This window comes from Cyanidioschyzon merolae, chromosome 16, assembly GCF_000091205.1.
Source record: "Cyanidioschyzon merolae strain 10D DNA, chromosome 16, complete genome".
NCBI classification, from domain to species: domain Eukaryota; phylum Rhodophyta; class Bangiophyceae; order Cyanidiales; family Cyanidiaceae; genus Cyanidioschyzon; species Cyanidioschyzon merolae.
In genome coordinates, this window is record NC_010142.1 from 202,405 (window position 1) to 214,831 (window position 12,427).

At 56.1% G+C, this 12,427-nt stretch overlaps 5 protein-coding genes across 5 annotated transcripts, besides 1 other annotated feature; 3 read left to right on the plus strand and 2 right to left on the minus strand.

The window, feature by feature from the left end:
- Positions 1-36: part of a sequence feature (repetitive element) that runs on past the window's edge.
- A 433-nt stretch (positions 37-469) lies between these two features.
- On the plus strand, positions 470-1,837 carry CYME_CMP083C (uroporphyrinogen decarboxylase; the record flags this gene model as incomplete). The annotated part of the gene is made up of 1 exon (XM_005537713.1): positions 470-1,837. One exon carries the CDS (start codon positions 470-472, stop codon positions 1,835-1,837), a length of 1,368 nt encoding a protein of 455 aa, XP_005537770.1.
- Positions 1,838-3,365: 1,528 nt separating this feature from the next.
- Positions 3,366-4,739, plus strand: CYME_CMP084C (mitochondrial phosphate translocator MIR1; the record flags this gene model as incomplete). Its single annotated transcript, XM_005537714.1, has 1 exon — positions 3,366-4,739. One exon carries the CDS (start codon positions 3,366-3,368, stop codon positions 4,737-4,739), a length of 1,374 nt encoding a protein of 457 aa, XP_005537771.1.
- Positions 4,740-6,240: 1,501 nt separating this feature from the next.
- Positions 6,241-7,668, minus strand: CYME_CMP085C (similar to phosphoserine phosphatase; the record flags this gene model as incomplete). Its single annotated transcript, XM_005537715.1, has 1 exon — positions 6,241-7,668. One exon carries the CDS (start codon positions 7,666-7,668, stop codon positions 6,241-6,243), a length of 1,428 nt encoding a protein of 475 aa, XP_005537772.1.
- An 821-nt stretch (positions 7,669-8,489) lies between these two features.
- On the minus strand, positions 8,490-8,957 carry CYME_CMP086C (hypothetical protein, conserved; the record flags this gene model as incomplete). Its single annotated transcript, XM_005537716.1, has 1 exon — positions 8,490-8,957. One exon carries the CDS (start codon positions 8,955-8,957, stop codon positions 8,490-8,492), a length of 468 nt encoding a protein of 155 aa, XP_005537773.1.
- Positions 8,958-9,684: 727 nt separating this feature from the next.
- On the plus strand, positions 9,685-11,613 carry CYME_CMP087C (probable dehydrogenase; the record flags this gene model as incomplete). Its single annotated transcript, XM_005537717.1, has 1 exon — positions 9,685-11,613. The coding sequence occupies one exon, from the start codon at positions 9,685-9,687 to the stop codon at positions 11,611-11,613; it is 1,929 nt and encodes a 642-aa protein (XP_005537774.1).
- Between the last annotated feature and the right edge of the window lie 814 nt (positions 11,614-12,427).

Sequence of the window (12,427 nt, forward strand, 5' to 3'; positions counted from 1 at the left end):
TATTCATCCTGCAATCTGGGATCCATGGCCAATGTACGCGAATTATGTCATCGAAAAAAATTGGACATGCGCCCGCCATCGGCCTTGTGGCTCTCCTGATGGCAATGTCGCCTCTATGGGATACTACAATCGATGCTCGCCTCTATAGGATACTACAATCGATACTCGCCTATATGGGATACTACAATCGATACTCGCCTCTATGGGATACTACAATCGATACTCGCATCTGATGATGCTACAGTCGATGTGCGCCTCTGATGATGCCGTGCACGCGCACCGGAAGCATCGGGTGCCACCGCGTTGATCTCGGCGCATCGTACTCGAGTCGTCGCGTTTACAGCTTTTGGGTGCAAGCCTAGGTCGTCGTCTTTTCTTGGATAGCATCTGGGCCAACTTGACGATAACGAAGTAAAATCGGAACACTGATTGAGCGCTATTAGGAGACTTGTTCGAAGTTTTTGGGAGAATGTTTCAGTTCGCGGTGCTGAAGCTGACGCGTACGCCCAGGTGCGCTGGGCACACGGCACCGCGTTCGTTGCAGGCTGCTTCTGGGGCAAAGTTTAGGCTGCGCTCGGAGCGACTCAGGTATCATGTCGCTTCTCTTGCGCTCCGTGCGGCGCTGGATACAGACTATGAGGGCTGCTTGTCCGAAAGCAGCGTCGTCGAAACCTGCAACGAAGCCCCGTTGCTCCTGCGGGTCTTGCGCTGCGACCCCAGCGTGCCGCGGCCACCGGTATGGTTCATGCGTCAGGCCGGCCGCTACATGAGCGCGTTTCGGATGTACTCTGGGCGTTATGCGTTCCGCGAGCGTGCCGAAACACCTGAAATCGCTGTCGAGCTTTCGCTGCAGCCGTGGAGAGCGTTCGGAGTGGACGCCGTCATCATGTTCGCAGATATTTTGACCCCCTTGCCGCCCATGGGCCTTGACTACCAAATCGTATCCGGACAGGGTCCATCGATTAAAACTCCTGTTCGATGCATGGAGGATGTTGAGCTTGTGCGTCCGCTCACCCCCGAGGATACAGAGACAGCACTTAGCTTCGTGGGAACGACACTCTCGACGCTTGCGCATACGCTTGCAGACGCTCGTCCGAGACCGGCGCTGCTTGGATTTCTGGGTGCACCCTTCACGCTCGCTGCATACGGGATCGAGGGCGAAGGCGGACGGGCCTCATCAGGCAAGCAGGTGAAGCGCATGATGTACACAGCAGAAGGCCGAGAACTCATGCATCGATTACTGCAGAAAATCACACAGAGCATGATCGTTTTTGCAGCTTACCAGGCTCGAAAAGGAGCTGAGGCGATTCAGATTTTCGACTCTTGGGCCCACTTGCTTAGCCCCGAGGATTACCAGGAGTTTTCGCTCTTCTACGTGGAAGAATTGGTACGCGGAATCCGTGCGCATGGCGTCGAAACTCCATTGATCTTCTTTGCAAATGGGTCGTGTGGTAAGTTGGGGGTCATCTCTGCGATGTATCCAGCGGATACGAGGGAAGCCAACGGATACCGGGGTCTCGATGCGCTCGCCCTGGACTGGCGAACGAGCATCGCAGAGGCGCGTCAGCTGTTTGGCAAGCGAGCGGTGCTCCAGGGCAACATCGATCCAACGGTATTGGCGTGCGGCGACACTGCCAGCGTGAAGGCAGCCATTGATCGTTGTGTTTGCGCTGCGTCGGGTGGTGCGCATATCCTCAATGTGGGCCGTGGTATTCAGCCGGATACCCCCGAGGAAATGGTCGCGCTCTTCTGTGAGCACGTTCGAGCTCTTCCAGAGACAGACTGGTATCAGCAGTTGCGACATCGGCACCTGGTTGAAAATGGAGTGCCAGGATAGATACAACACCAAGTATGCCAATCATCACGTATTTCACGGGTGAAGCTGAAGATGATGCGAACGTACAAGGCCGCGCGGATAAGCTGTCGACCTTGTGCAACGATATTCAATGATCAGCACAATAACTGAACCGGTCTCAAGGACTGTTTTAAGACTGCCTTTGCGCGCTGGCATCGTTTCAGATGCGAGCATCGCAATCACGTCGACTATCGTTTTCGGTTCGTTGCTCAGGTCAACGCGCAGACCGGGAACCCTAGTTGCTACCTAGATCCTAGTGATCTAAAGCACTCTTTTTCAACTGCATCGAATAGGTTGATGCATTCGAAAGAGCAATAGAAAGCTCGATGCGAGAACGGCACTGGAAGCTTGATCGGCCACTGGGGATCGGGTCCAGTGTTGCTGGCGCTGCGCGACCGCGTGATGCCCGTCGGTAGCGCTGGGCCTTTTCCGCGAGGATATGGACGCTCGCCGGTATTGTCTCCTTTCATCTGTACCTGCTTACGTATTCCAATTACATGGGAATGCTAACCATAATCGCTTCGCCCGTAGGCGAACGCTTTCTCGCGGATAAAAGATGCTTGAAAACGCCGAGTCCTCACCATTGGACAATGCGCAGTTCGGGCATCGTTTCAGCCGGAGAATGGACTCGCGCGTATGCGAAAATGCTCACGCGCTCTTCGTTTCACTTGCTTGAAACGCCGAGTTCTGAGAAACAGCCTCTGTTTCGTCCTCGATAAGCTCGTTGTACACGGGGCAACGATGATGGTCGGATTATCCGGATCCTGTCCGCGTAAAGTCTCGTTTGCGAGCACACCTGCGTCTGGGCATCCGGCGACGTCGCCTGAGGCGCGTGCGGGCCCTTGGATCCTGGCACGAACACGCTGATCTGAATCCTCGTTCTCATTTGATCCCGTATTCCGAGTCGAGGAGCACCTCGCTGCAGTTCATCGGCAGCGGATCGCGCCGTTGCCCTTGATTCTACGACATATCCAAAAGCTGCATGCGTCTGCAACGCTGAGCCGAGCAGGCTCTGGTCCGGGACAAGCACGCTCTGCATGTCGGTACGCACCTGGACCGCTGGATGCCCTCATCAGGGTCGTGAACTGAAGCCGAGCGACCTAGAATCGACCAGAGCCGCAGCGTTAAGCGAATCTTCATCACTGTCTAAAACTTGTTCACGTACACTTAGCCTTCTTCATGCATCGTACTCTGATTCCTTTTGAAGTTAACTACAAGCATGCATTTGAACGTATCGTGCACGTATCCTTCTGAACGTCAAGTACATGAATCTGCACCTATGCCGAGCTGGGCATTGGCGGCAAAACAGGAGCGCGCCTTGTGGCGCAATGACGTGTCCGTTTCGATGTCGACGACAAAAACAGGAACAAAACGCGTTCCTCGCTACGCATCCGCTGTTTCCTGAGTGCTTACGTCGACGTTGCGAGTTTTACCTGCGTAGCGTTCGGGTAAACACATGACCGAGAGGGTATCAGCGACCTCTCCGTCACCGTACTGAAGGTTAACGTACATGTCCATAGGCTCGGCTTCTTCTTTTCTGGTGCAGAGGATTTCGCTTACGATGCGCCAACAGCTCGCTTCTTTCCTCGGACTACTGCTGTTGTGGCGCGGGCGCAGTTTTCTGGTCCGGCGCGCTGTGAAACGATCGCCACACCTGCACCAACCAGCCGTGGTGCTCTTTGTGCTCTGTAACGTTATTCTAGGATGGAGTCTACTGGCCTCCCTGGGCGTCGACTGGGCACGTTTCCTCAAACTGTTCGCTGCTGGCGGCAGTTGTGCGGTTCTGATGCACGTACTCACGACGCCTGTCGACGTTGTACGTACTAAAATGCAGCTCGAACCTGAACGCTATCCTTCAGTTTTGGCCTGCGTTTCTCGGATTATCAACGAAGATGGCCCGTTTATGTTTCTTCAGGGGTTTGGCGCCACTGCCTTAGGGTATCTGATACATGGTGGCCTCAAGTACGCCGTATATGAGCAGTTACGAACGCTGACGATGGTGCTGACGCGCACACCAGCTGGCCAGCCGCTATCGTCGCTTCACTTTGTCACTTCTGCGACAGTGGCTGAACTAGTAGCATCGACAGCGCTGTGCCCGCTGGAGTCGGTACGGATTCGAATGGTCCAGGATCGGACGTTTGCGCGAGATGTCTGGCAGGGTCTGGCGCAAGTGTGGGCCGAGGGCTCCCGCAGCATGTACAAAGGGCTGATGCCGCTGATCGCCAAACAGTGCCCGTATACTTTGGCTCAGTTTTGGACCTACGAGTGGTTGCTGGCTGGACTGCGGGCCACATGGATAGGTCGAAACGCACCGTTGGACGCTCAGCTGCCTGTGTCTCTGGAACGGCGCCTGTCGCTTCTTGCGGGCCTGCTCAGCGGGATCGCAGCCGCGTTCGCCAGCCAACCGGGAGACACGATCCTGAGCCGCATCAACAAACATCATGCCGGTCTCGCGGGTTTAATGTTGACAGAAATCGGACAGGCTCTGTCGACGCCACCCGGTGCGGAAACAGACGCGAACATTCGCTCGCCGAGTGCATCCTTGTCCCCGACTGTGGCGGACAAGAATCGAAAACAGATGCAACCGAATGAAATCCCAATGAGGGCTGATCAAGGGTCTGCATCGAATATGAAACGTTTTCTTTTCGAGCGATTTCGACTGAGATCAGCCACTTGTATGTGGCTCGATTCGATCCGACAGTCCTGGATGGATATGTGGACGATTGCGAGAGAATTAGGGCCACGAGGCATGTTTCTCGGCTTTGTTCCGCGTTGTGCTCAAGTCATGATCCTCGTAAGTGGCCAGTTTCTGTTCTATGCAGAGATCAAGGCGTTCTTTGGTATACCGGAAACGCTTGGACGTGGATCCACACATCGACCATGACTGGCGTGTGTGTGTGTGTGTGTTTGTGTGCCGTATTCCGGAAGCGGCGCGACGACTGTTGGGTACGCATGCCCCAATGCATCCCTCGCGGGATCTTTGTACAGCATCCAGTCTGCAGGGCATACGACGCAATCGCCAGCCCTGCATCATGGTCGATTTCCTCGTGGTTGTAAACGACCGCAAGCCATACAGCATGCGCTTTGCTTGTTGCCTGGAAAGCGATCATCGCTACGATATCCACCGGCATGCAGGGTAAGCGCTGTGCGAGCTCGCCGTAAAGTGCTCCACCCCAGCGCCAATCGTCTCATATGTTTCATTCTGGAGCACAAGGCGCCGTCCTCAACGGATATGAGCGTCGTGCACCTCTGGACAACGCCGGGCATGGTAGAGGATCGAAACGTTCCGCGACATGCGGCGGCATGAGCGGAACGCGATTGTGGATCCCGCGTACTCGACGACCTCTGGAAAGCGTTGTGAACCCAGGCACTTGGTGGAAACGATGCATAAGGTCGCTGGATTCCGTGGTGTTCAGCAAGATTAGCTCTGTCACATGTCAATCATCTTTGAATGCGACGAGCTGCGTGCTGGAGCGCCCACAGGCACCCGGCGCAACGTATCCGGTACACGATGTTGCCATGGGTGACGTCCCCTGGTGTAAACAATGCACGAGCCGCATCACTGCTGCATAAAGACTAGCCGGTGGAGAAGGTGAAGCTCCGGTTGCTCGATGAATCAAAGCCCAAGGCGAGATGCAGCCAACGCAATCAATAAAGTGATGCTCACCGCACGAAAGAAACCCATTCGGTATCAGACGCATAATTGAGTAGACTTGTATGGATTGTCCGTACAGTGACGCTCACCGCATGGAACAAACCCATGCGGTATCAGACGCATGATTGAGTAGACTTGTATGGATTGTCCGTACAGTGATGCACACCGCACGAAAGAAACCCATGCGGTATCAGACGCATAATTGAGTAGACTTGTATGAATTGTCCGTACAGTGATGCTCACCGCACGAAACGAACCCATGCATTATCAGACGCATGATTGACTTGAATGCCCGCACCGCTTCGTGTGTAAAGCGTCGTCGTCGTCGTCGTCGACTCGGGCAGCTTCATGCGGATTCACGCTTGGCGGGCTGGTTCGAGTCTCGACCGCAAGATCGTCTAGAGCAAACGCGCTTGCTGGCAGCCATTGGTCTTTCAACGATGCCGTTGTACCCAAGCGCCTCTATCAGAAACCTTCACAAGAGATATTGTAAACACCCCGTAGTGCCCTGCTCGGTCACGCACGAACCCGAATCGCAGGCACATCATCTCCGTCTCAAGCGAGCAGCATACCTCAGCAAACGCGATGAAGATCGCCTGCTTGCAGCGCTTCACAGTAAGCTTTCCACGACTTTGTCGAATAAGCCAACACCTGGTCACGAAAAGCGGCATCATCGGCAATGGTGACGCAAAGCGCGCTCGGTCGTAAACAAGTGCAAACGTGACTCTATTCATGAAAATGACCGTAGATCGCGCTCGTGGATACCCAACAGGAACAAGATGGAGGTGAGACTCTTGCTCTGAATCTTGCCGCCAATATTGGTGCCATCCCGAGCCCCTGGTTGTTCAAAGGCGATGGATAGACCCGCCGAGTCAAGCATTTTGGCGGACACTGGCCCGTCACCTACCGCAATAATCTGCTCCGGGCTGAGCTGCTCGCGCATCGCCAGCATGGTCAGCAGCTCTGCTTTCCGCTCTCCGTTGACGAGAGGCTCCAAGATCGCTCCGGTGAAACGCTCATTGCTGTCCGTTTCAAGACGATTGGCCGCAACGAAATCAATACCGAGGTCTGCTTTCACAAGCTCTGCCAAGAGCAAGGGCCCCGACGACAGCACCGCCGTTCGGTAGCCGAGTTTCTTGAGTACGCGACAGACCGAAGCGGCTCCATCGGTATATTCGATAAGCGCGTGTAGTCTTTCTGCTAAGCCAGTGCTCGATCGACCGCGAAGGAGCGCAGCACACGCTCGCAAGTAGTCTTCGGATCCGAGCGAGTGACAACGGCGCACTTCCGCGACTGCATCCGCATCCACTGCAGCCGCCTGGCAGAGGAGCTCGAAGCTATCCGCCTGGACCAGTGTCCACGACAGATCGAAAACGACCATTCGCTTCGTCCGCAATGCTCCTGCTCGCTCGAAAGCGATATCGACGAGAAACTCCTTGCCCAAATGCAGCAGTTCGCTGCGAACGCGGTCTGCCAAAGGGCCCCGCAGTGCTGCCATCACCTGAAAACAGGTACTGCGGCCCCCTGGCTCGTTCAATGACTGAATGGCATTCAAATTGATGCCGTTTTCAGCGAGGACATGCGTTGCTGTTGCCAAGAAATCAGCGGGAATGCGCGGTGTGCCTATAAAGGTGAACGTGTACGGCTCACCGGAGTCACCTTCAAGAGCTGCATTCGATTCTGCTTCGAGGGAGTCGAGCACCTCAAACTCGGTCTCGATCCCGCCCAGCTCATAGGCTGTCAAGAGAAACTCCCGTAGAAGGTACCCCTCGATGCCGAATTCGTGCTCGATGTGTGCCTCAGTTGAGCTCAGCGTCCCGCCAGGTTCAGCAGGGCTTCCAACTCCAAACGACTGCGGTGCCGAACCGCTCGTCGACTCTGTGCTCATAGCTTCTGTTCCTGTTTCAGTAGATCGACGTTTTCGGAGCTGCGTGGGCGTCACTTCAACAGCCAGTGTGGCTGTGAATCGGTTTCCGACCGTAAACGACGAGAGATCTCGCAGCTGCACGACGTCTCCGGCTTGAGCGAGCAGCGACAGAAACCGTGAGAGCCAGCTCGGCTGCACAGCGCCGTGGAGCGTAATCACAAGCAGTCGTTTGCTGTGCGTTGAACCACGCTCTTTAGGTCGCTTACGTGGACTCGAGCGCGATGGACTCATCACTGACCCAGATATCGACGAACGAAAACGCGAACACCCTTGCCGGTCACGCAGAAGCGAAAGCGCCATCTGTAGCAGCTTTGGGTCGTCGTTGTGATGGATTCCGTGAACGGAGCGGTTGTTCATGCCATACTGGCGGGAGCGAGGACGACAAGAGCGACTTTCGAGGCGCATCATCGGAAGCGTTGCCGGAAAGTGTCGGAAGCCATTGCCTCAGCGTTTTTGCATGAGTCCAGACAATGCTTGATAACGCTCGCTGCCTGTTCTATGGTTTTCGCTCCGGTTCGGAGTCGACGTATCGATGCTAGCAGGCACGCGTGCATGCGTATTAGACCAAAACACACTGGATGAAAGGCTGTTCACGAGACATCCCGGACCAGCCGCTCCAGACAGCGTGGCATGCAAACCCGCCCTAAAACGCGACGTCGACGAGCCGGGGGTATGCTGCAGTATCTTCACGCGGAATGGTGTGTGCTGACGGTTCGCTTTCGACGGTACCCTTTACGAACCGGAGCGCATGCCTGCAACTGCAACGGTCTCGCTCTACGGACTAACAACGTCGTCAAGGGAGCTGCATACGCAGCCGTTGCGGGAATCGTCACTGGTGGCGAGCCTATATGACTGCTGGCTCGAGCACGTGTGTCGTTGTCTGCGTTCTGATCATCAACGCGTGCCTCTCCTTTGTACAAGTCATCAACTTGTCAGTATCGTTTACACGTTCAGTCTACGTTGCCTGCCACTGTGCCTCACTATCTCGCAGGACGGTGCCTTCAAAAAACCGGCGAGCGGTCGACGCACCCCGCCGTCCAGCACACGCTCGCCTACGCCGAGCGATTGTACGTTCCTTTGGCGTAGCCCGCATATCCGATTTGCCCAAAGATAAGCAAAGCAAACAACCCCACGTGATATACGATCAGGTAGAACCAGAACGGGTCATCCAGCTTTGGTCCAGTTGGGTACTGCGCCAGCAGACGCTGAATCGACGCCAGAAACGCCTGCGTCAGGCCAGTGCCACCCAGAACGGGTATGTTCGATGGGATAGCGGCTACTGCGCTCCAACCGATAAGCGCAATAAAAATAACAGCAGGGTTCAGTGGGTACGGCTCACCGTCGGATACCTCAAACATGCGAAGAGAAGACGCACCCACGAGACGCTGGGGACGCGACAGCGCGATGCGCACTGGAGCCACCCGCGCTGCTCGTGTGGTGAAGCTGCAGCGAGCTGCACACGTGCACTGCTGCCGCTGCAAGGCCGACGCCACTGGTAATACACTAACAAAGCCGTACATGTTCAAGTTTCGTTCTCGAGGTTCCGCTGGGCGTGGTTATGGTGCTCGAGCGCTTCCAAACGCTTCAGCACGATGTGTCAATCACAGATTCCGATGCATCGCGTGGGAAGTGCGCGGGGGAGCTCGCGCATTGCAAACCCTTCCTCAAGATCAATCCCTCATTGTCCAATTATATACATAAAGTTCACTTAATATTCCACTTAGAACAGTTTCCTCGGGAGCGTTTCGCTCATGCAGCATCGCAGGCTGTGCATCGCAGATCGCCGCCGGGTGCATCGCCCAGCGCGCCGATTCCGCAGCACAGCGGCGTTGACGAGATCGCGTCGCTCGGACTCGAGGATGGATCGTGCGCGCTGCAACGCTGCTATGGCTGGATAGAGCGCACGTTTTCCCGACGTCAGCGACATTGTGTAGATAGGTTGGGCGCTTGAAAAGGTGACGTCACAAGCCTGTTGGGCTCACGGTAACCAGCAGGGAGCAATCACTCGTCGATCACCGCTGGTTTCTAAAACTGGAGGGTTTCTTTGCGCGTTACGCTACGTGTGAACGCGCTGATACCGCTGCTAGAGCGCGAAGAGCAACCCTCAGACCTCAAGCGGTTCGCTCGGAGGCCACATCAATTGGACAGCTCGCTCCAGGTGTGCGCGTCTTGTCCGTTGGAGACCGCCGGACCCAGTTGAACTGTTGCAGTGACCTGGAAGCTTTGGCGACCTGAGCGTCTGCGGTCATGCGAAGCAGGTACTGCTTTTTGTTGTCAAGCACGCCCTGTAAGTACGCTGGGCAGCGTAGTCCGTTCCCTGCCAGCGCATTAGCGGGCGTATGTGCCGGAGGGCGGCTCCGCAACGTTACGCGCAACCTTCGGCCGGGGCTCCGTACTTTGCGTGCCTCAGCTGAAACAGAGCATTCGCAAGGCACCCGCCAAGCACAGTATGACTTTATCATCGTTGGCGCTGGTGCGGCCGGCTGCGTGCTCGCTAACCGCCTATCAACGGCCCAGTTCAGCAATGGAGACCGCCGGTATCCCCGTGTACTCCTGCTGGAAGCAGGTGACGCACTCGCGGAGGCGCCGTACTTCGAGCACATTCCCCTTGGATTTCCTCAGCTGATCGGAAGCCGCCTCGACTATGGCTTTTTTTCACGCGAGAATCCTACCCATTTGGGTGGTCGTGGAGCAGTCTACCTTCCGCGAGGTCGCGGCGAGGGAGGCTCCCATGCGATCTCGGTGATGTTGGTGCATCGTGGCTCGCGTCACGACTATGAAACGTGGGTGAAAGATTACGAGGCTCTCGGATGGGGGCCGGATGACGTCCTCCCGTACTTCAAACGGCTGGAATCGAATGAAAGAACAGCGCAGCGGGGCGCCGACGGGGAGGCAGCGACGGCGCTGCACGGCTCGGACGGACCGCTCCGAGTGTCGGACCAGCGCTCTCCGAACCCGCTGTCGTTAGCGTTCATTGAAGCATGTCTCGAACGCGGTATCCGGCGCAACAAAGACTTTAATGATTGGGACCATGGTCAAGAGGGCGCCGGTCTCTTCCAGGTCACCCAGCGAGACGGCCGGCGCGAAAGCCCAGCGACTGCCTATCTGCAACCGGTGCGGTCGCGCCGAAACTTGCACATTGAGACGAATGCACTCGCTGAACACCTCGTCTGGTCCAAGGACGGTCGTCGCGTCGAGGGTATTCGTTTCATTGATCGACATGGGCGCCGACGTGCAGCGCTCGCGCACTGCGAGGTGATTCTTGCGGCGGGTGCTATTAACACGCCCCAGTTGCTGATGCTCTCCGGATTAGGTCCGGGTGCACATTTACAAGACTTTGGCATACCCGTGGTGCGAGACCTTCCCGGGGTAGGCCAGAACCTCCAGGATCATGCGGCAGTGATGCTTTCGTACTACGCCCCGGATCCTTATGGTAAGGATCGGGACAAGAAGCGCATATTCTACACCGAGCGCCTAGGAAAAGATCCACTGGTACTTGCCGAGTACTTTTTGCTAGGAAGAGGGCCCTTGACCTCGCCTGTGTGCGAGGCCGGTGCTTTTGTTCACACGCAGGCGGTGATCGGCGAGCCCAGCTGTGATCTGCAGCTTCGCTTTGTGCCGTTTTTCTCCGATGCAGATCCGTACAAGAGCCTCGGCGAATATCGCAGTGGAGGTCATGTGCTAACGAATACCAGCATTCGTCCAGCAGGTTTTGGTTTGCAGGCTGTTGCGATCCGCCCGCGGAGTCGTGGTCGGATCGAGCTTGCGACGATCGACCCACGAGCACGCCCCATTATCCACACTGGATGGCTAGAGGACAAGCGAGACCTGCAGACCCTGCTCTCGGGACTGAAGCTGGGCCGAGAGATTCTCTCCGGCGACTCGATGCGCCCCTATCGTGGGCGAGAAGCATTCCCAGAAACGTTAGAGGACGATCTCGTGACCTACATCCGCCGCACGTGCCATACAGCGAATGCGATCGTTGGCACGGCACGTATGGGAACAGGGCGCGATGCGGTTGTCGACCCTGAGCTTCGTGTCCACGGTGTTGAGCGACTGCGGGTAATCGATGCCTCTGTCATGCCGAAAATTATTGGCGGCCAGACGGGGGTTCCGACGATGATGATCGCCGAGCGTGGTGCTGATTTGGTGAAAAAGACTTGGAAACTGGTGTAAACGCGCTCCGTGGGTGTATGCCGTTCGCGTTGCATGCAACATCGTGAACACGCAGCGGGTGCTCTGTTCGAAACTTCATAGCCATAGTGCGCAACGCCGAGTCCCCGAGAACCCTGCAACGTGCGATGATCGAGGTATCGGGATCCTGGATAGCTACGGAGATCCAGTGCGCTATTCTAGTTACAAAATCGTCGCATTCGGTAGGTGGCGCGCTGGGAACGGCGCAGACGTAGCACTCGGAACCGATGGATGGCGGGGCTCGTTTAACTCGGGCCTACGATCATGAGTAAACGAACAGCTCTGCAAGCTGCTGGCATGATCGCTACGGCAGGGGGACTTGCCGTTGTTGCTGTCGCGTGCAACTAGCCGCTTGATGACAGCAGATTCTTCGACATTTGCTTGCGACCAGTTCACTTGGACTAGACTGAAACGAGTTCCATTCTTTTTGGGCAGCGAGTATGTGCAGGCACGCTGATCCGCATGTGAAGTTGCTGCAGTACCTGAAACGTGCTGGCATCCATTTATTATTCAGCGGTGATGCGTCAGGCCGGCTTCGGTCGCAGGCAGCAGTCGATCGCCACCTCCAGGCTAGTATCCTTCTCTCAGAGACAAGCGTGATCAATCCAGCGGCTGTTTGGATATCGTACGCGGCGAGCGCAATCGCTGTGGTGTCGATACCATCACCGCCATTTTCGCGAATATATTTTTTGGGACTGAACGTCGTCTGATATTGAGGGCTACGTTGAAGTCTCGGCTGATGAACTCCCTGGGTTTATTGTCTCTGATGGAACTCACCAGTACATGGAGTTCCCCA